The sequence below is a fragment of the Chenopodium album genome, chromosome 27 (assembly GCF_948465745.1).
Source record: "Chenopodium album chromosome 27, dcCheAlbu1.1, whole genome shotgun sequence".
Taxonomy (NCBI): domain Eukaryota; kingdom Viridiplantae; phylum Streptophyta; class Magnoliopsida; order Caryophyllales; family Amaranthaceae; genus Chenopodium; species Chenopodium album.
Genome location: NC_137860.1, coordinates 5,100,965 through 5,124,377, shown reverse-complemented (window position 1 = coordinate 5,124,377; position 23,413 = coordinate 5,100,965). Strand labels below are relative to the sequence as shown.

Sequence of the window (23,413 nt, the reverse complement as noted above, 5' to 3'; positions counted from 1 at the left end):
GTAACAAAATCTAAAGCAATTATAGGTTTGAACAAGTAAAAAATCTGGAGTGCATCTGTGTAACACCCGATCTCTGTTGGTTCTGAACCGCTTGCCATTTAAAAGGCTAATGGCAAGCCCCCCAACAGCATGCGGTTCAAAACCGCTTGCCATTAGGGGGTTTGAACCGCTTGCCATTTAGTATTTTCTACTAGTGTAAAAATCATCTTTAATACTCCCTTCGTTTTTAAATACTTGCTCCATTTCTCTTGGGCACGTATGCCGATGCTAATCTTTGATCAATTATATCTTTAATTATCAATAAGTATAAATTCTAACAACTAAAAATTAATAATCTATTTATTGAGACGATTCCAACAAGTACCCACAAGACTATATTTTTTCTTATGTATAAGTCACAAACATTAGTCAAAGTAGGATAAATGAATAGTGTAAAAAATAGAAACGGAGCAAGTATTTAAAAACAGAGGGAGTATATACTAATCTATTAAAAGGCGTATCTAAGAACGTCTATGCGCCCTGTAGATCCCTTTATTTCGCCACGTCACTTAGGGTCTGTACACATTTACTGAATTGAGCTGAAATGAATATTTTATGAGAGATGAAAATTAGGAGCTGAACTTAAATTAAGCTGATTGTATAGTTTTAAGCAAAACCCGGACTACTCACTAGTTAATTAATTAAAAGTACATTAGCTGGAGAGAATAGGCCTTTACTCAACTCCTCAATTTTCCGCATCATTATTTAATTGCTGACTGTATAGTTTTAAGCAAAATCCGGGCTACTCACTAGTTAATTAATTAAAAATACATTAAGAAGCACATACACTTTTCCTTCAAAAAAAAAAGCAGCACATACACTTATTAATTGCTGATTGTATAATTTTAAACATCCAAAAAAAATTCACACGCACCTTCTTAAAAAGAAATTTTGCTTTGCCCCATCAGATAATTGAGATTGCCCTCCTTTGCTGGATAGAGCAAATGCTCCTCCTTCCACAGGCCTTGATCCCTCAAACTTTTAGCAGCCTGTAATCCTTCTTTTGTATACACGATCAAATCAGTAATTTGTTCTTGATCCCCCATTATTGATTTCAGAAGCTCTTTTTTCTTAGATTCAAAAGTTGTGGTTAAAGTTAGGAGGAACAGTGAGAGATTGTCTCTGTCAAAACCTCTCTCAAGCACAACAATGGCGAAAACCCTTTCCGATTCTGAAAAAATGAAGTTGTTTCAATCTTATGCAACTTTAACCACAACTTTTGAATCTAAGAAAAAAGAGCTTCTGAAATCTATAATGGGGGATCAAGAACAAATTACTGATTTAATCGTGTATACAAAAGAAGGATTACAGGCTGCTAAAAGTTTGAGGGATCAAGGCCTGTGGAAGGAGGAGAATTTGCTCTATCCAGCAAAGGAGGGCAATCTCAATTATCTGATGGGGCAAAGGAGGAAATTAGGCCTGTTGAGGTTGAGGTTTATGCCGATATACTTGCCTGAGGATGAACCAATTCTTTCCGACAAGGTTGCTGAACTGACTGAGGTATGTTTGATTCTCGAATTCCATTATTGATTTATGGATTTTATATTAATTATTGATTCAAGAATTCCATTATTGTCAGCAAATTTAGGGTTTTGTGTATCCCATTTCTTTTTTTTTTTCTTTCATCTTCATTACTTCCTTTTTTAAGTTCTTGCTATATGTTGTCCTAATTTAATTATGTTTACTCAAAGTCAGTTAATCTCTGTCTTCTACTGCATAGTCTTGGTGTTTGTTTGAGGAATTTCTTGGCTTTCTTATGCTGGGTTTAGCTGTGATGTCCGACTTGCGGCTGGGTTTAGCTGTGATTTCCGACTTGCGGTCTCGGTTATTAGTGCTCAGTTTGTGTTCGAGTCATGGGTAAGGGTTGCAGGGGATGTTGATTTAGGATTTAGGTGTCTAAGTCTAGGATCGAAGGGGGTGTTTGTGAGTAACTCTTGGGCGAATGCAACCTGTTTCTTGACTGTTCATGGGAAGGTTTTATCTATATCTAGCTTTAAATCTTACCAAGATGCTAGAGATGGTTCTGTTGACTCCAGTTTGTCTAAGGTTCTGGAATTGATCAGTTATTGTGTAGGGGGCCTTGAGGTTTTTGCCTTTCTGTTTTACCTTACCTTGGGACCTTTAAGAATGGAAGAGACAAGAGGGAATCGAAAGGTCAAGGATTCCCCCATCTCTTTGTCCGTTAAGGTTTAGGGTGTGTGGTAAGTGAAGTTATAAGTTCTTTTGGTTGAAGATTGCTTTGTCTATTTTTGTTAAATTGAGAGTTGGCGAAGACTTAACTTTGCTCAAGTCTCGTTTTAGTTTAGCAATGATGATAATTTTCATTGTTTTGAAAATTATATATCCGAAGGAGGCTGTCCATAGCACTCCAACACTTTCAAGCCTCTTCTTTCTCAAGAAGAGACTTTGGATACCCATTCATGTGTGGGTAAGTTTTCAGGCGTACCTGGTAGTTTCATTGTGGAACGTGCTTAAGTGGTATATTTCATAATGTGCCAGGTCATATTTTTCCCGAAAATTGAATAATAATAAAATTGCAATCAGTTTACAGATTTGGGGCTTAAATAAAAACCATTAAAAATAAAAACCATTAAAAATAGCTGAGCAAACAATTTGGGGTAAACATAAACACAATTCCATTTTCCTCTTTTATTGTTTATCTAATTACAATAGTTTTGTCTATGTAAACCATTAACTAAGTTCATGACAGCAAACCTACAAGTAATTTACTTTAGACAATTGAGACATCACTTTAGACTAAAAGCATGCAAAATTTTCATAAAAGTAGTTTAATCCCACACCTGGGACACTTACTCATCATGTGCCACTCTAGTAGCCATGTCTAATTTATACAGGTGGAAATAATTACCCTTGCTAAGTACCATGACTGACTCCAATAATAATAATAATACACATCTTTAGCCAAAATTGTGTCCTGCTACATATCTTAAAATTGTCCTCTAAATTTCATTTTTGCTTTCATTAACGAACAAGCATATTAACATGAACAAGCAGTCATACTTATAGCTCTAGTTTGAGGCCTAGCCAGTCAAGAGAAATTAAATTATGGATCAGTTCAAACACTACAAAGAGACAAACTCTACAAGGCGCTTAAACTAAAAGATTGGAGCTGAAATTTAATAACCATGATAGCATTAGCACTTGGTAGTTAAATTACCAAGAATTCTTGGTGTAATTGAAATTTCATAACCCTCCAATATGATGTAAGTGACTCGGATTGGAAGAAAATCGATATATTGAGAAATGATGAGAGCAACACATCATGAGAAAAACAAAAGTAGAGGAACGGTGTAGAATTTGGGAGAATTGGGGAAGAAACCTAATCTATATAAGTTTGAAAACAGAATAGTAGTGAGAACCAGGAAGACTCTTTTTCTTTTCTATTTTTTTTGTTTAATTGTTCATTTTTTTTACACAATTAATTGTTCATTTACGAGACCCATTTATTCTTAACCATTGTTGTATGTTTGTTTAAATCAGTAAAAATTATAAGAACCCCTTAAAACAACGGATGGAGAAGGAACCATTGTAGTAATGTAATGAAAACTGTGCATAGTTAGTGAAAAAGTTGCACACAATTCCATCTCATCAGAAAGAGTGACAGAGATATGTCAAATTGAAATTTGTTTCTGATTGTTTTATACTCCATATTTTGGTTGCTAAATTATTTCATTCAAGTTTCTAAAGAGTTAATTTGCACTAATAAAATGATCTTTCTCTTATTGCAGATGCAAAGGTTACTACAGAAAAGCATCGAGCTTGAAAGGGTAATTAACTTGTATAATTAGTTAGATAGTTTTTAATTTTAAAAATTGCACAATCATATTGATGTGTTAATTGTACGTTTATTACAGTTAATTGCACAATCATATTGATGTGATAATTGTACGTAGTTAATTGTACGTAGTTAATTTTAATTAATTGTATAATTTTACGTAGTTAATTGTACGTAAATTTTACGTAGTTAATTTTACGTAGTTAATTTTAATTGTACGTATAATTTTACGTAGATAATTGTATAATTTTAATTTTACGTAGTTAATTGTACGTATAATTAATTTTACGTAATTAATTGTACGTAGTTAATTTTAATTTTAATTTTTAAAATTGTATGTATAATTAGTTAGATACTTTTTTATTTTAAAAATTGCACAATCAAATTGATGTGTTAATTGTACGTTTATTGCAGTTAATAGAGCTGAAGAATATGAATGCAACTCTCCTGAAAAGAGTAAATTTTCTATTTCTGAACAATTAAATTATTTTATATATTTTAACAATTTAAAAGAATAATATGCAACTCTAAGTATTAATTTTTTTTTTAATATATTTAAGCTAAGTGAATCTCTTAGAGTTTAAGACACTTTGGCCGACGAGATTGGCATCCGTGATGCTGAGCTGGACAAGCTGGTAAGTAAAAACCTATATCCTTTTGACTATTTATTTATGTTTAGGGGAAGAGTAAGTAACGACTCACTGCGTATAAAATTAGTTGCATCTTATGTAATGTTATGAACTGACTTTGGGGCTGTGATTAATATGATTAAGCTGGACCAAATAAGGAAAAATGGACTAGTATTGATAATGATATGGAATAATACAAGAGAAGAAGATAATACCACTCTAATAATACACAACATAACATCAAACTTTCATCATTCATCATCCTATGTGATCTTCTATTCCTTAGGTCTATATATAAGGATAACCTAGTTAACAACTCTGGAACCTTTTAGTATCTAAATATTAAAACTTCCTAAAATACCCTTAGTCTACTAATATTGATGCATAACAATACCCGTTGCCCAAACTTCCCCCGTGTCCTCAAGGTGGGTAGTAATTGGCACTACATTCACAGCCGGGCCAAGAATGGGATTTGATGTCCATGAAAGGCCTCCACAATTTCACTTCCTCTTGTATTGTAGCTATGGGGAAGTAAACTTGCAACAATTGCAAGTAAAAAGAGGTTGTCATGGTGTGTTCTGGTTGGATGAAGAAGTTGTAAGTGCAATTTGACTTTGAAAGTGGGTTGGGGTGATGGTACAATAAGGTGTTCAGTTGATTAATGGGGAGAGTGCTTTGTAAAATTGGGTTTGTGAAGTGTGTATCGAATGGGAAAAAGTAGACATGGGTTTGGAACAATGGGTTAGAGCATTGGATTGTAAATTTTGTGGGATGCCTGGTTGAATTGGAATATTGGGTGTTGAAAATGGATGGGTGACAAGATGAAAGGGTGAAAATGGAAATTAAAGGATATTGGATGGGGCTGATTTATGAGATATGTTGAAAATTTTACCCCACACCCTAGTGTAGGATGTTCTACCTACACCCCCCTCAAAACTACATCATTTTGTAGCTAGTATGGGTAGTACTCACGAACAGCTTTGATTTTTTTTTTTTTAATTCTTTCCTTTCTTATCATTCAAGCTATGTATATATATGATTTTAAACCATATATTTTCTTTCTCCTCAATTGATTGTAGTATCTTCATTCTCTCTGCTCAATTCATCTTCTTCATTTGATTTTTATACTAATTTTCCAATTTATTTTTTACGATTTTGATAATCGTTGTTGATCATCAATGTCTAATTCTTCCTCTGCCGATTTCGATCGTTATTGCAAAAGTGTGTTTTCATCTGAAGTTCGATTAACTGATTCGTTTGTTCAACAATGTATGATCATAATTTTGTACTTTTTGATTATAATACTGTGTTATGTGGATGCTCTGTTTATTTCTACATAATTTTGTACTCGATTCTGTTGCTTCAATGTATGTGTTATATGTTTTCATTGCTTCAATTTTGATATTTTGATTATGATGATGATGAACATTTTTGGATTGTTAATACTCTGTGGTGATGACGATGAACATTTTATGTTCATTTTCAATGTCATATTGATCATTTGTTTTTACAATGTTTTTCATGAGAATATTATGTGTTTAAAATTTTCAATTTGAACATGTGCAGTTTCGTTATTGAACATTATATGCATTAACTATTGATCATTTTTGAAACCCTATATGTTCACCTATAATTGTATATTAATAATGTGTGCAATAGAAAAAAAAAAGGGTGATATTGTTGATGAAGAAGCAGCTAAATCTGAATTAACAGTTTAAATCTGAAGAAGAAGCTTTTAAAATGTATAACGAATATGCTTTTAGGAACGGTTTTGGAATTCGGATTGGGAAGAGTAAGAGGAGAAAAGACAATTCATTTTTTATTATTTGTGTTGTTGTAGTGAGAGTTATAAAGATGATAGGTGTAGGAATAATAGTGTTATGATAAGTGTAGGCTTATATTGAAAGCACTCTTCAATCCAGCATGTCTGATGATTTAGATATTTCATCTCTTGCTAAGGTTTTGTTTTCTAATCTGTTTATATAAGTATTTGTAATTGAACATTTATTGATTTAATATTGATCATCATTAACTTTTTTTTGCAAGCGAAGGATTTAAATGTTGTTGAAGGTGTTTCTGTTGTTCAAGCTCGTTCTAACGTTTCTACAAATATAAAGGTGTTGTTGGTGTTAAAACTAATGCTCAAATTAATCTTAGAGTTCCAATTCATACTAGTGCATCTACAAAATCTCAAACTGGTTATTTTGTTCCACCCATAGTTCTTGGCATTGTTCAAACTTCAACTCAGGTTTGTTCAAACTTCAACCCAGAAATGTTCAAACCCCATTCCAGAAATGTTCAATCAACAAATATTTAAGTTATTCTTCCCACGGTTCCAATAAATGATCAAGGTGCTCTTGTTCAAAGTTCTTCAAGTGTTAAAGACATACAAATTATTTGTTTCTATATAGTACCTTTTTTAGTATTTTATATTGTTTTTTTAAAATTCAACATATGTAAACGATTATTTATCGATTTGAAAATGAACAAAAGTAAAGAACCAACAACCAATTTACAAAACCTAAAAAATATATATTTTTTTTCATACAAATAAAGATTAAAATGAAATATCAATTACAATAATTTTTTTAACAAATAAAATCTATAAGTCTATTTTCCTCTAAAAAAAAACATCTATAAAACTATATATAAGATATGATCATATACACATTCATAAATGAACATATACACATTCATAAATGAACATATAACATGTACTATTCCTTTGCAAACTTTCTTGCTTATCTTCTATTTAACCTAGATTTAGTGTTTTTCTTCAAATAGCATAAGTTCCACATCCTTGCTTCCTAATTTGGTCCACCTGTTGAATAAAATGAATCAACAAATGTTAATTATTATATACACTGCTTTATAAATGAACAATATATTTTACATTATTGAACATTTATTACTTTTACACTGTTTGGTTTCAAATCACAAATCTAACTCTCAATAAGTTTAGTAGTGAAGGTTTCTACATGCTTCATAATGTATACTCCGCAGTTTGTATAATCAGCGTTGCTAAGCCATTTTATATTCTCCAAAACAACTACATATTCTTCAATTCCATGTGCAAATTTATATTATATGTGTAACTTTGGACATCACTACAATATAGCTAGATTGGTTGTAAGATATTAGTTTTAATGCATACAAATGAATATTATCAATATTACACATGTGCATAATGTATAAAAGAAATGAACATTCGTCATTTAGGCATATAAATATATATGTAAACTGAAATGAACTAATATTAACATATATTTTAAAATGAACATTACTTTATATGTAAATGGACATTATGAATTTTATAAATGATCAAAAGATTTCATAGAATGAATAAGTCAGTTTCTCAACTCAAATGAATGAATATTTATGCATTTCATAAATGTGCAAAACGTATCATTAAAATGAACATTTTTTTATTTAGGCATATATGTTAAATATAAACTCAAATAAATTCAAATATACAAATAAATATTTATAATTCAGTATATGTTCATATATTACCTCGGAATCGTAGAAATGTTAACATCTATACCATAAGACTTTTTAATATCTTTTAAAAGTTCTAGATTTACAACTTGAGACTTTTGTTCGCTGTTTTTTTTTTTTTTTTAATTTTTCTACTCTAATTTAAATAGGTTTTTGAAATAATACTTACGTTCCTTCAGAATCTGCCTTGTTGTGTTCAACGAACAGGATTCTTCTCTGAATCATCATTCTCTTTATCTCTTTACTTCGAAACATATTTTTCGGTTCTACAAAAAAGCACAAAACATAGTAGATTTTAATGATTTTTGCATAAAATAGTTCTAATCAAGTTAGATTATGATTCTGAACATATAATTTCAAAATAAAATAGAAAAACTAGGGTTCGTACAAAAAATTGTAGTAAAATTACTTACTCTTTCTGTGAATGTTTTTGCGATTGTTGAATTTCTTCGCAAATGTAGACATTTGAAGCAATTTAGCAGTATTTTGAAGCAATTTCGAAGTATTTTGAAGCAATTTCGTAGTATTTTGAAGCAATTTTGGTTTAGATTTTTTTGTTTTGATGAGAGAGAAAGTCTAGAGAAATGAAGAAGAAAGTTTTAGAGAGAAAAATGATTTGGTGGGTAGTTACTGTAGGTTAGTGGGTTATGGGATGTAGGTAACATGATAAGTTTAGAGGGGGGTGTAGGTAACCCTACCTACACTATAATTGTGAGATAGTTTTTAATTTTAAAAATTGTATGTATAATTAGTTAGATAATTAGTTAATTTTAATTTTAATTTTAATTTTAATTGTACGTGTAATTAATTTCACGTAGTTAATTGTACGTAGTTAATTTTAATTAATTGTATAATTTCACGTAGTTAATTGTACGTAAATTTTACGTAGTTAATTTTACGTAGTTAATTTTAATTGTACGTATAATTTTACGTAGATAATTGTATAATTTTAATTTTACGTAGTTAATTGTACGTATAATTAATTTTACGTAATTAATTGTACGTAGTTAATTTTAATTTTAATTTTTAAAATTGTATGTATAATTAGTTAGATACTTTTTTATTTTAAAAATTGCACAATCAAATTGATGTGTTAATTGTACGTTTATTGCAGTTAATAGAGCTGAAGAATCTGAATGCAACTCTCTTGAAACGAGTAAATTTTCTATTCTGAACAATTAAATTATTTTATATATTTTAACAATTTAAAAGAATAATATGCAACTCTAAGTATTAATTTTTTTTTTTTTAAATATATTTAAGCTAAGTGAATCTCTTAGAGTTTAAGACACTTTGGCCGACGAGATTGGCATCCGTGATGCTGAGCTGGACAAGCTGGTAAGTAAAAACCTATATCCTTTTGACTATTTATTTCTGTTTAGGGGAAGAGTACGTAACGACTCACTGCGTATAAAATTAGTTGCATCTTATGTAATGTTATGAACTGACTTTGGGGCTGTGATTAATATGATTATGCTGGACTAAATAAGGAAAAATGGACTAGTATTGATAATGATATGGAATAATACAAGAGAAGAAGATAATACCACTCTAATAATACACAACATAACATCAAACTTTCATCATTCATCATCCTATGTGATCTTCTATTCCTTAGGTCTATATATAAGGATAACTTAGTTAACAACTCTAGAACCTTCTAGTATCTAAATATTAAAACTTCCTACAATACCCTTAGTCTACTAATATTGATGCATAACAATACCCGTTGCCCAAACTTCCCCCGTGTCCTCAAGGTGGGTAGTAATTGGCACTACATTCACAGCCGGGCCAAAAATGGGATTTGATGTCCATGAAAGGCCTCCACAATTTCACTTCCTCTTGTAGTGTAGCTATGGGGAAGTAAACTTGCAACAATTGCAAGTAACAAGAGGTTGTCATGGTGTGTTCTGGTTGGATGAAGAAGTTGTAAGTGCAATTTGACTTTGAAAGTGGGTTGGGGTGATGGTACAATAAGCTGTTCAGTTGATTAATGGGGAGAGTGCTTTGTAAAATTGGGTTTGTGAAGTGTGTATCGAATGGGAAAAAGTAGACATGGGTTTGGAACAATGGGTTAGAGCATTGGATTGTAAATCAATGAAAGAGAAAAAAAATCAGGTTCATAACATAATTTGTGATATACATAGTGACTAGGGATGGATCCCGGTTTGGCGGGTGGCGGGCAGGGATGGGGATAAAACCATACCCGCCATGGGTGATGGGGCAGGGGTGTTTTAGGTTGTACCCTCCCCATCCCCGCTCCACCCCACCCGCCCCGCTTCATACTTGCCCCATCCCCGTCCCGTACCTATCTATATATTTTTTAAAAGATAATTATATACTTTTATGCAATTTCATATAAATAATTAATAATAATGTAAAATAAAGTAATAAATGCAATACATTATAATATATATATAACTAGATGAAGCCCGTGCGATGCACGGATTGTTTGAATTTTTTTTTTTTTTTTTTTTTTTTTTTTTTTTTTTTTTTGTATTTATGAGCTAAAATAGAAGGGTTCAGATTACTGTATGCATAGAATGTGTACATGTTTGTTTGACTTGCTGGTAGGGCGATCCAGAGTAAGGGGCTTGTAAATAGAAGGGTTCAGATTACTGTATGCATAAAATGTGTACATGTTTGTTTGACTTGCTGGTAGGGCGATCCAGAGTAAGGGGCTTGTAATTGAAGCTGAGACCTCAACGATATCATGGAGGTTTGGATGCTCAAGGGGACAAGGGCCAAGTTCCACGTGTTGTAGTTCTTACAGACATTAGGATTTGTGATTGTAATCTCCTTTATTAGTTTTATAGTCTCCTTTATTAGTTTTGTAAAAGTCTAATTTAGATTATACGATCCAAGTGTAAAAGTGTCATTTGGAGTGAATACCAACTTCCCTATTAGGCTATTAGCTTATATATAGAGATTATTCATAATGTTTAGAATAAGGGCTTCTTTGGTGCATTTTATTTTTGCTTATCTTAACTTATATGATCTGATCTGAATGTCAAATTTGACCAAACTTTAACCTTATATATACGATAATCTATGCGGAAAAAATATATCAAGTGGGGTCTTGTTAGATTCGTGATAATGTGTACTTTATTAATATATGATTTTCATTACGAAATTAAAGATATTTAGCGATAAAAAACTGCACATAGAACGATGATCTGATTTGTACTTATATTTTCTGTTCTAAACTTATTTTTTCTGAAATAAGTAAAACTAAGGTGAACTAAACATGGCCTATTTCATATGTATGTATGTGTACAGATAAGGCATAAGGATGTCATCGAAGATTATCAACGCACCCCACGTCCCCACCTAAATAAGTCTCGAGATAGGAAATAGAAAGGACACAACTAATACAAAGGGTGTTAGCGCCTGTTCTCCCCAACTTCTTTTAGTACAATTCAGTTGAGTTCAGTTCAATTCAGTTCCTAAGTTCCTTCTCTTATTAAATATTTTTTTTAACTCAATTCAATTCAATCCTAATTTCCTTCTCTAATAAAATATTCTTTTCAGCTTAATTCAATTCAATTCAGTTTGGTTTGGTTCAATTCAATTCAGCTTAGTTGTTTTCATCCGAAGCAAACATGCCCTTAATTACTCTATAAATCATTCCAAATCATGATGAATTTTAATTACTAACAAGGTCTAGTTTAGTAATGTTAAAACCCGTGCAAATGTGTGATGCAACACCATACTTATAAATCAATATTTGACTATAATAATTTAATTTCTTACACTTATAATCTAATATCTGATAATTATAATCTAATTTCTGACAATTACAATCTATTATATGATAAATATAATCTAATATCTAATAATTATAATCTAATTTTTGAAAATTAAAACCTAATACCTTGACACTTATAATCTAATATCTGATAACTATAATCTACTCGTAATATCTAACCATTATTATCAAAATTCTGTTACTTTTAATCTAATATCTTATATTTATATCTTAATATCTGACCATTATTATGAATATTATCTAATTTATGACAATTAAAATTTTTTATTTTTTTTTTCTGTTTGTATGACCGGACTCACGTGAGTCCGTTCTACACAATACTTTCACTTTAATGTCAATCATCACAAAATGAAGAGTATTTGCAATTAATGGTTATAATCTAGTATCCTCAAACCAAACATAAACATTGTTTCAGCTAATTTTTCTCAAACTTAAGAATTTAAAATTTCAAATCTCTACTACATCTATATGGTTATGTAACACTTTCTTGTTTTCATGAAACTTTAACTACACTTATATACTTATAACCCGAAACGCTCGAATCAAATCTCGTACGATTTGCATCACTTTATTGTTTTCATTACTAACTTTATTTTGGTGTTTCACCCGTTTCACCCTTTACACTAATTTGGATTCGAGGTTCTTCCACCAAGTGCAGCCTTATTACCACTTCACCAACAGTCAATTCAATTGATTCTATTACTAACTTTAATTGTACATAAACCCAAATATCTCGAATCAAATCTCGTCTACATCATTATTAACCGCGACCCCATCTATCCATCTTGTACGGACTATAATTGTTTTCATACTTGTATTTTTAAAAAAGGAGGGCACAATAAAGAAAGGAAGAAAGAGAAAAAGGGTGCAAAGACCCAAAAGTCCGACAGGTCAATAAAATGTTGCACTCATGTGGGTGGGGGTTAGTTCAACAACGTAGTGCCACGTACGTGGTTCCCACCTTCACATGCCTTCTTATGTGCCATATCTTGGTTGGCCGACACCAATCATAATAAAATTCCTAATTTCATTTTTAATTTTCACAAATTTTAAAAAAAAAAAAAATTAAAACACAAAATTAAAAAAATAATAATAACCCAGAAATTTACAACTTTTTTTTGTATTTATTTTTTTCACCCAAAAACCTTAGTTAAATCATATCAGATTCTCAACACTGTTAATATTTTTCAATTTTTTTTTTTGACAAGATCTAGGTTGATATAACCTATTTCATCAACACTAATCTTTTCCACTTCGATTAATTTTCATTGATTTTCCCCAATTCAATTTCAATTTCAATTTCATTTTAATTTTTCTCAATTGGAAAGATTTAGGGTTTTTGCCGCTTTTTCAATTTGAAATTTTGTCAATTGATCGCCTTGAGTTTGAGTACTAGATCGCCGATTACAGCGATTTGGTACTCCGGCGAACGGCGGACGTCTTGATTTTCTTGTTGAATGTGCTCGAATTTTAGTTCTTGATTCTGGGGAAGATTAATGCATAATAAGATGGGCCCACCTCTTCGCAGGTTTGCAATTTTTCTGGGAGATTTCTGGGTTTTTGGTGGTAATTAATCAGCTTTTTTGTTGATTTTATTCGTTTGATTATGTTTTCAGTGGGGTTTCGAAACGATCGAATGATAGCGCAAGGCTTGTAATGACTACTATTCTAGGTGTTGTTTTTGGGTTTTTCATTGGAGTTTCATTTCCTTCAGTTTCTGATAAGGTACATTGATTTATTTTGTATTTAATTTTTCAATTTCCCATGATTTGGGTTCTAGAGTAAATTTAAAATGTTACTACTAGTATTTACAGTAGTTTAATTTAATCATTTCGATCGGAATTTTGAATTATGCTGATAATTATTATTAAATTTTTAAAAATTTATGATTGTGCTATGATTTGGGTTTCAGATTAAATTATCTTCAAGACTTATTTCCTCTTTTGATGGAATGTCTAAAAGTTCCGCGAAGTCTCTTGAAGATCTTGCATCATTGACAATCCCTAAGGTATGTCATTAATCGTTTTTCGTGTTTCGAATCACATGTTTTTTTCATTGCTATCTTAGAAACTTGAATGAATTTTATTGATGGTTTTTTACCAGTTGCCACTATTTAAGTGTTTTTGAGATATTTTACATTGCTATAAATGAACTTCCTATTTTGCCTTTGACCTTATGTTGTGTTGAAATAAGGGCTTCAGTTGATTATAATCTGAAATTCAGAAAAGGGGCAATGAGGTCAGATAAGGGTCAATGAGTTTTAATGAGTTCAGACTTCACAAGAGAAATTCAGTGAAAATTTATTAATATGATAATGTTTTTATATTGTTGTGTGCCTTAAATTTGAGTTCCTTGTGTGTTTGTTAAGTTATCATAGTTTCAAACATATACTCTAGGCTGGCATTGTTTATTCTGCATCATCGTATGATTTACATGAAATACTCGACTAGAAGCCTTTGTTGTCCAATCATATGTTGCATCATGATTGCATAACTACGTGAAACTACTGATATCTTTACTCTACAAGAAGAATGTAGATAGTCTGCATTTAAGGTTAATCAACGAAAGAAAATTGAGGGAGTACTTTTCCAAGTATATAAATAGAATCAAATTTTTGATAACAAAAACAATCAGGGACTTATGTGTCGATTTTTATTGCATTTTTTTTTTTTTTTGTTTTGCTTTATTCGTACTGCAGTGCTATTGTATCTGGAGACCATGACAGTTGATCAACATATCATCTTCATTGTTCTGCCCTTTATTGTAGCTTTGCCTATGTCATAGACATAGGTATTTGCAATGACTTGATGGAAAAAAAAGTTGTAGAGTTGTTTTTTTTTTTATTTTTTTTTATATATATATATATAATAAGAGCTTTTATTGAAGGAGTTCCAGATCTGTTGTAAACTTGTAGCCTCATCGAACATTATATCTTGCCTGAATTAAAATACGATTTTCATTGTTTTGAAACGTGCTTTAATATTGACTCTCTTCCTGACCCCCTTGTAAATGCAGTATTATTGTATTAATGTGGTTTGTGGCTATTTTGTTGCTTGATGGATATTCCATTTATTCTTTGGCTGGTAACATGTTACTGGTATTCTTTCAGATATATGTACCGACCAACCCGCGTGGTGCTGAGATGTTACCTCCAGGAATTGTAGTAGGAGAAAGTGATTTTTTTCTACGAAGACTGTGGGGTGAACCGAGTGAGGTATACTTCTGTTGATTCGACCAATACTTATTTTAGTGCTGCTGAGTGTTTCTGTCTAAGTATCTGACTGATGCTCCCTCAATTCTGATGTGGAAACATTGCTTAAGTTCATAATAAAGGAACCTTGCTAAACTCCCATATATTTCCCATTGGATCAAATTTCTCTATCTGAGGGCAAAGCTGCAGAAATCCTTGAGACAGAATTACAGAAAAGCAACTGAAATTTAAATAAGTTGATCCAACTTCTCAGGATCCCAATTTTTTTTCAAATAGTTCTCATAGTCAGTTATCTACTTATTCTGCATAAATGATCTAGTCTCATTGATGTAATGTATACTTTATCTAAATGAAAATAGGAAGACTGTAGGTTGAAGGATGTTCTTGCAATTTCTGTGTGCATTTTTTGCTCAAATAATTTCTTAGTGTCTGGACTTTCATTTTTCTTTGCTGTTTACTAATAGCAAACAAACTTATGCATTAGGAATTGTTGTTATGTCTCTATTTGATACCCCCCCCCCCCCCCCCCAATTCTCTTTTTTGAGATATGTTGATTGATTTTGAAGAAAATATTGAAACTACCCTTTCGTTTCCCCTCTTTTTTGCTCAAAAATCTTCTCTTTTTTCATTACCGTATCACTTTTACCTGCAGGATTTGAAGAAGAAGCCAAAATACTTGGTAACTTTCACTGTTGGATTAGCTCAGAGGGACAACATTAATAAAGCTGTAAAGAAGGTATTGATAGGTTATAGCTTCTTCTAGAATACCACTGAAAGTCTAAAATTATATTCAAGGACATGACATGAGTTTGACACCGTGTTGCAGTTCTCTGACGATTTCCAAATTTTGCTCTTCCACTATGATGGCAAAGTTACTGAATGGGATGAGTTTGAATGGTCCAAAAAAGCTATCCATGTCAGTGCTCCAAAGCAAACAAAATGGTTTGAATCCTTCTTACAACTCTTGCTATGCATAGCTAATAACCTAGTTCTGTATAAACAAGTAATGTTGAATGTAGTTCCTATAACACAATCCATGGAGTGATAGAAATATAAATGATGCTTATATACTAGTTTTGTCATTTTTTTGTGAACACAACAGCCCATCTATTATCCTTTTAGTCAATCTGATTTCTCTTACAAATTGTTGAGCTGTATGAAAATTATTGGAAGCAATGCTGAAAGTTGATAACAGTTGATACTCTTATATTCATGCATGGTTAAGTTAAATTGACTACGTAGTCCTGAATTTTGATTGCCTTAAGTGCACACTTTGTAACATAATTAGAACAATGAAGTAAGTTTTCTCCCCATTATATATTCTGTTTTATCTAGGTTTTGTGCTCCTGTTTGTATCATCTTTCCATCTTGCTTGATCTTAAATTGTTTTCTGTTCCATAAAAAGCCAGCTTTGTTGAGCTTGTGACATGCAAGGCATGAAAAGACTTTGGGGTCAATTGTTCTCATCCATCTAATTTGTCTAGACTTGTCTCCAAATTGGCAGGCATTTCTGACCTCTTTCTCTTTCCAATGGTTTTCGGGAATATCTGTTAGCATTAGGTGCAAAGAATGTGTAAATTTTGTTGTATGCTTGTAACATAATGATGTGAACATGATTTAGACTTACAGCTTATTGTGCTGCTTATATTTGACATGGTCACCTAGTTCTGTCTCTCACTTAGATAATCTGCAGGTGGTATGCGAAGAGATTTCTCCACCCTGATGTTGTTGCTGCTTATGACTATATCTTTATCTGGGATGAAGATCTTGGTGTTGAACATTTCAATGCTGAGAAGTAAGTTGAAAATTTCAAATGATTTGGTTCAGTTTTGATTTTAATTTCTAAGACAACTTTCTCTTGTTTAAATTTTTAATAGGTATATTCAGTTGGTGAAGAAGTATGGCCTGGAAATTTCTCAACCTGGTCTTGAGCCTAATAATGGTTTGACATGGGAAATGACTAAGAGGAGAGGGGATAGAGAAGTACACAAGTATGCCTCTATTTTAAGTTATGCAGTCGACATCAGCAATCCTTTTCCTCTCATGTGACCAAATTGTTTTTTGTGCACCAGGGATACTGAAGAGAAACCAGGCTGGTGCTCCAATCCACACTTGCCTCCTTGTGCAGCGTATGTTTTTTTGCTCCTCGTGCGCTTATGACATTTGCATTACCAACGAAAAAAGTAGTAGGAAAAGGAGGCTGAATTAAAATAGATAGAAAAAAATAAGAAATGAATCCTTATATCATGTTATGGGTTGGATTTTAAGACCTTAATAGCTTGATTTTATGCTGGTTCACATTCTGGAGCAAAACCCCTGTCACCCTACTTTTGTTAACATGCACATACTTCTATAATCAGTGCATGTTTAATAGCTGCTTGATTGATATCTAATGCAAATGAATCTCTGTTTTGCTGATTAATTACAGTTACTTTTCATGATAGGGTAATGTTATGGATCTCTGAAATTTGAATATTGTGTATTTGTGTGAATAATACAATAATCCGAAGCATGTCTAGTTAAAGAAATCACTCAAAGTCTATTGCTGAATCTCATGAAAGATTAAAGGGATTAGTAACCCATTTACACACATCCTTTATCTTCCTACTTAACTGTATTTTTGCTCTGGGGTTGCTGCAGATTTGTGGAAATCATGGCCCCTGTTTTTTCTCGGGACGCTTGGCGCTGTGTGTGGCATATGATTCAGGTATTTGGCTAACAATTTACACTATTGTTTTTTATATTTTATTATTGCAAATTGTTATCTATGGTTTTGATGTGCATAAACTTGTATGATTATTTATGCTACGAAACTAAGTTTTTGTGTTATGTATCATAGTTGAAGTTCGGTGTTGGAGTATAAACTAATTTTTTGTGTTATGTATCACAGTTGATGTGCATAAATTATTATCTAATTTGATGTTCTTATTATTTTCAGAATGATTTGGTACATGGGTGGGGACTGGATTTTGCTCTGAGAAGATGTGTTGAAGTAAGTCTTTTGTTTCTAATTGTCATTTCATTTTCATTTTTACTACCAATTCAGACTGACTCACTGTCAAGGTAATTCCTTGCTTGTGCTTTGATTTGGACAGCTTAGTTAGCATTAATTCTTTCTATAGCTGAATTTAAAAATTAAAAAGCGCTGCCAATTCTGATCATATTTATAAATTTTTATTTTTCATTGGTGATTCTTGACAAAATTGCCCAATGATTTTTTATTTAAACAGGCCCTCTTAGTTTGAGCTCTTTAAATGACATTTGTCTCTGATTATTATATGATATAATTTTCTTTTTTGGGAATTGGCCGAATGGCCCTATCACTATTCTGGCTAAAAGTTGTTATTATTTGCATCTTTCATTGCAAATAATGTACTTCATCCTTAACTTTTATTTTGTTGCTTATTCTGTAGCCTGCGCATGAGAAAATTGGTGTTGTTGATCAACAGTGGATAGTTCATCAAGTAATTCCTTCTCTTGGGAACCAGGTAAATAAATCCTTTAAATATCATATTTAAACTCTAAAGTGCCACCCCTCTCTCTTTTCTCTCTCTCGCTTTCATTTTCCAACACTCAATTGCGAGGGAATAAATGAGGTTTCTAGGGTAGAGGCAAAGTTATCTACTAGTAATAAGTATTCAAGGATAACTTTGGGACCTGAGGTGGTTCTAAGTCCTTATAGAATGTAGATAAAATTATATCCCTTGACTTGGAGTTTATCAGTTTTGAAGTCTATACTCTTATATTATCAGTTTGTAGAGATAGGGTGTCCTATAATGGTTCAAGATAATGTCTTGGGCCTGAGTATTTTTTGTGTGTATGGAAATCATCATGCCCTGCAGAAAGAATCTTGACAGCTTTTAAAGATTATCAGATGGTTTTGCATTATTTTTTTTAAGTTAGAAATGTCAACGCATTGTCATTTTCAACAATGAACTGCTAGCAGAGATGCCTAATACCGGCAGACGTTTTGTGAATTGCAAAATCAACTTGCTTCAGTGTTTGTGAAGGAGGTGAAGATGCACTTATTTTGAGCCCTCTTAGTGTTGGTCACATAGATTACAATCATTACATTGCTTAATTTACTTATTTGATGAAATGGCTGTACATAATTATGAGATTTAACTTTATTTTTACATTTTCAAAACTTGGACAAGTAATGGTGAATTTGTAGTGGCTTTGGACATGTAAAGTCTTCATAGGTTTTTGAGGACCTAAAAGTGAAACTTCATCTAAAAGTGTTTTTTTTTCCAAGAGTATAATAATAATAATAAGAAAGCATGAGTGGCTTTAAGATCTTTGGAGACAGTGCTTCCCTATTAAATTGTTAACGATCTCCCCTCATTTGCAGTGTGATCATAATATCTCACAAACTCATAGATGTACTTTCATCCCAGACATGCTATTCAGCAGCTTTCTTTGTATTCACTGTTATATCATTTTGTGATTCTTTTATTACCTAATGCATCTATCTATTTTCAGGGTCAGGCTGAAAATGGCAAGGCTCCATGGCAAGGGGTAGGGTTTAATATCTTTAAACTGCTTGTTAAATTCTCTGCTCTTCTGTTTCTTTTTGCTCACGTTGATCATGTAGTCATGTTTGCTTGCATATGGAATGTAATTAATCTTTTAACTACTACTGTTATGCTATACTTACTGCTTCTTTTTCTCTAGAAGTTCCGAACTAATTTCTTTTGTTCATCTATGATCTTATATCAAGGTCCGTGAGAGATGCAAGAAAGAGTGGTCTCTGTTCCAAAATCGACTTGCAAATGCTGACAAGGAATACCTCGCACAACTAGGGAAGGGCTAATGACTATTCTATGTGTAGCCGCATGCTAATGCTGATCACTTTTGATCCCCTCTTCTGTACCAGCATCGTGTTGGAGGATTAGTTCAGTTCTTACTAATGACGTGCTTTCTGGTTTGGTAATGAGTATTCCTTTGGCCTCTAAGGATATAGGGAAGAAATGACTACACATTGTGCATAGAATACTACATTAATGCTAGGTAACCTGTGTAGATTATAATTCTTCCCCACACTTTGCGTCCAATATTGCTGTTATATTGGATCTACCCTAGTAATTGTGTTGCAGATATGCGTAGATTTTAGAGGTCATCCTTGTATTAAATTGTTGTACAAATTTTGAACAGCTGAGGCAAACTGTTAGATGAGACTTAGTCCCCATTCCTTTGTTTTTGCGGAGGCGAGGGATTGTTCATCCTTTATGGGTTTCTTTTGGTAGCTTTGTGTTAGAAACATGGTTGATGAATTCTTTCCCCCACATCAACCGATTTTTCTATCTCAATTCCAGTACCTTTTCTAATTGCACTGTCTCTATATATATGATCCAGTTTTTTATCCATACTTTTACAGATTTTCGTAATCTTTGTTTTATTTTGTTGTGAGGATTTACTTGTAAGTTTAAATTCTCTAACATTGTTGCGTATGGACTTAACAATTAACATGTGCGACCCTTTTTACATCATTATTACTTATTAGTTAATATGAGTATCTACAACTTATTAGGGAGTAGCTACAAGCCTACAACTGTACTGATTCTACTAATCTTCAAATTTTGGCTATGTCCACATCATCTTGTTTGATATGATTTGAATATTTCTAGTTAGTTTAATTTAATTTTACAATTTAACTAAACTGTAACGTTATTTGCATACCATTTCTTTATATGAAAATAAAAATAAAATTAAAATTTAAGGGTTCGTTTGGCATTGCTGTGGTTTTCTGTTTTTTGGTCTTTTGTTTTTTAAAAGTATGTGATATATGTCCCATAATGAATCAAAAATTATTTAAACTTATTAAAATCGTGACAATTTTAAAAACTGACAACAGAAAAGTGAAAACACCTTTTTCTTGTTTCCTGTTTTTGATTTTTGGTTTTCAAAAAAACTAGAAACTGAAAACCAAAAATGATGCCAAACAAGCCCTAAAGGGTTTGTTTGGCATCGTTTTTTTTTTTTAGTTTTCTCTCTTTTTTTTTTTTGAAAATCAAAAACAGGAAACATGAAAAAGGTGTTTCCACTTTTCTGTTGTCAGTTTTTAAAATTGTCACGATTTTAATAAGTTTGACTAATAATTCATTACTAGTTTTGTGCCCTTACGATGCCTGGGTTGTTTATTAAATTTTAAGATATATTTTTTTTATCTATATGTCAAATTTTAAAACATATCATTGATACAAAATTAGTTAGGAATTGATGTGTTTTTGTGACGATTTACACTATGTATTAGACATGTAATGACTAATAATAATATTGGTGAAAAACACATCTTACCCGTACCCTCAAATAATGACCCTATCTGAAATGACTCCTGACCCGACCCGATTGACAAAATGACAGGTCTACACACAGTAATAAAATTATATGAAGTATTAGATTGTGAAGTATATTATTTTAATGGATTAGATTATATTATAGATAATGGATGTGGTGGTACATTTTTAACTAATTCCTTCGCTCCAAAAAAATATTATGATACAAAAAATAAATTTATATGATAATTTATGAGAGTTATAATCTAATTAATTTTTGAATAAAACTATAATTCAATTTGTAAATATGAAATATTGATACTTTATCAAAAATAAAACTCTAAATTAACAATTTTATCTTAACATTCTATCCAAATTTGATTGAAAATAAAATTCTAAACTAACTTTTTTATCCTACAAATTGAATTCTATATAAGTCTATCCTACGTGGCGGGACACTTGGCGAAAAGATGGAATGCCGAGTGTCGTTGTCTCGTCGCCTGGCTAAAAGTTTAGCTTTATATATTAGTTATATGATTTGTATAGAAAAATTATGAACACCAAGTAAAATAAAAGAATATATTTGCTTGTCATAAAGGAAATACAAATTAAATATTTGGAATGATATTATTACAGAATCAAAATCAAATATTAACAATAAAAAATAAAAAAAAAATAAAAAAATTGTCATACAGATAACATAAAATATTTGGAATTATATTATTATAGAATCAAATGTTAAACCCCCCCCCCCCCCCAAAAAAAAAAAAAAAAAAAAAAGTTAAAAAGAGGAGGAGTTTTGGAGGGGAAAAACAACACTAGAATGTAACATGTGTTACTCCTGGTGTCTGTTTTAGTATTAAGTTATTGATTTATATGACACACTTCCTCTGTTTTTTTTTTAAAAAAATTGACACCTTTTTATTATCACGCTTGCCAGCGCATGTTTTTAAAGCTTAATAACTTCAATTATCAACATTGTAAAATTATAAAAAGTGGATATTAATAGAATATACATATAGATGATTCAAACAAGACCCCACATCATTAAATTTTATTGCGTCTATAAATCACAAAAACGAGTCAAAGTGTAGTGTGTGAATAGTGTAAAAGTCAAACAGTGTCAAGTAAAAAAAACGGAGGAAGTATACAATATGATTTTAAAAAACAAAAAAACCAAAAGCAAAAAACCACAGCGATGTTAAACAAAACCTTAGCACAGTCTCATCTTAAGACTTTAATCCATTACCACATCAGTTTTTTAGATTAATTTTAATTATTTTTCTAATTTATAATTATGTTAAGATATTAGATTTGTGTTCATGAGTAATTTTTAAATATGAAATATTATTATCTATTTCAATGGTAAAGATATTTAGCAATGATTTTCAGGTTTCCTATAAGATTCAAATTCATTTAAAAACTAGTTTTGAACTAGACCGATAAGCTGTTTAAAATTACGTATATAATTCCTGAAAATAATTAATTATCTTATTTTATCTCCATTAATATATTAGAAAGATGTGGTAATATATTAACATGAATTATTTTATATGATGTATTAGTTCAGGTCTTAAAAAAAGGGCATTAAACAATTATGCCATGTTCTTTTGGACTTGTTTTTAAGTTCAAAAAAAAAAAAAAAAAAAAAAAAACTTAGTTTAGCTTAGTTCATTTTTCTACTGCGTTTCAATATAATTCAGCTCAAAAGAACACGGCGTTAGTCTTCTTTTGCTTTTTTCCATCTTATTTTAAAAAAAAATTAAATATAGAAACAGATATTTTAAAATCGGTTTAAATGGCCTGTTTCATGTTTAGACCGACACTATATGTATGGGGCCCTACATATAAGCGATCCAATCTCTTGATCTCCATTTTCGAAGTTCAGTTGTCACTTAGGTCCCGGACCGATAAACATGTGTATATAGTGGGAATCATAAAGGTGCCTTATTGCTAATAAGTCTTTTATTAAACTCAAGAATATTGTGGAGAAAACGACTTAACCTTTTTATTGATCAAACTCACATATATATACACAATACATAACTTGCCTAAAACTCCTAACAAGATAAACTTAACATAAATACAATACTCCCTCCGTTTTTTTTTATATGCATCACTTGGTGATGCACGGAGTTTTAGGAGGGTAATTTAATATTGTGAGTGGATGAATAATTTATTATAGCATTAGTAAGA

The 23,413-nt window shown here is 31.4% G+C and overlaps 2 protein-coding genes across 4 annotated transcripts; both read left to right on the top strand.

Annotated features, from left to right (window-relative positions):
• The first annotated feature begins 1,263 nt into the window (after nt 1–1,263).
• Nucleotides 1,264–9,118, top strand: LOC145621203 (uncharacterized). Of its 3 annotated transcripts, none has more exons than XM_081675941.1 (5): nt 1,264–1,539; nt 3,789–3,827; nt 4,250–4,291; nt 4,396–4,470; nt 9,077–9,118. In XM_081675941.1, exons 1-4 carry the CDS (start codon nt 1,294–1,296, stop codon nt 4,417–4,419), a joined length of 351 nt encoding a protein of 116 aa, XP_081532067.1. In that variant the 5' UTR covers nt 1,264–1,293; the 3' UTR covers nt 4,420–4,470; nt 9,077–9,118. The 3 variants fall into 3 exon arrangements, with proteins under 3 accessions (XP_081532067.1, XP_081532066.1, XP_081532068.1); XM_081675940.1 differs by lacking the exon at nt 9,077–9,118 and adding an exon at nt 6,516–6,961; XM_081675942.1 differs by lacking the exon at nt 9,077–9,118 and adding an exon at nt 6,228–6,334.
• Nucleotides 9,119–12,855: 3,737 nt separating this feature from the next.
• On the top strand, nt 12,856–20,306 carry LOC145621617 (uncharacterized). The gene is made up of 14 exons (XM_081676342.1): nt 12,856–13,259; nt 13,348–13,456; nt 13,644–13,739; nt 14,841–14,945; nt 15,595–15,678; nt 15,769–15,884; nt 16,636–16,737; nt 16,820–16,933; nt 17,015–17,071; nt 17,583–17,649; nt 17,881–17,934; nt 18,356–18,430; nt 19,425–19,460; nt 19,663–20,306. The coding sequence occupies exons 1-14, from the start codon at nt 13,228–13,230 to the stop codon at nt 19,753–19,755; spliced, it is 1,140 nt and encodes a 379-aa protein (XP_081532468.1). The 5' UTR covers nt 12,856–13,227; the 3' UTR covers nt 19,756–20,306.
• Nucleotides 20,307–23,413: the final 3,107 nt, after the last annotated feature.

Coding starts and splice junctions, on each gene's coding strand:
- LOC145621203 (XM_081675941.1), top strand. CDS start 1,294: ATGGGGGATCAAGAACAAATTACTGATTTAATCGTGTATACAAAAGAA. Junction 1,540..3,788: donor AGGTTGCTGAACTGACTGAG/GTATGTTTGATT, acceptor CTCTTATTGCAG/ATGCAAAGGTTACTACAGAA. Junction 3,828..4,249: donor AAAGCATCGAGCTTGAAAGG/GTAATTAACTTG, acceptor CGTTTATTGCAG/TTAATAGAGCTGAAGAATAT.
- LOC145621617 (XM_081676342.1), top strand. CDS start 13,228: ATGCATAATAAGATGGGCCCACCTCTTCGCAG. Junction 14,946..15,594: donor TGTGGGGTGAACCGAGTGAG/GTATACTTCTGT, acceptor TTTTACCTGCAG/GATTTGAAGAAGAAGCCAAA. Junction 18,431..19,424: donor TTCCTTCTCTTGGGAACCAG/GTAAATAAATCC, acceptor ATCTATTTTCAG/GGTCAGGCTGAAAATGGCAA.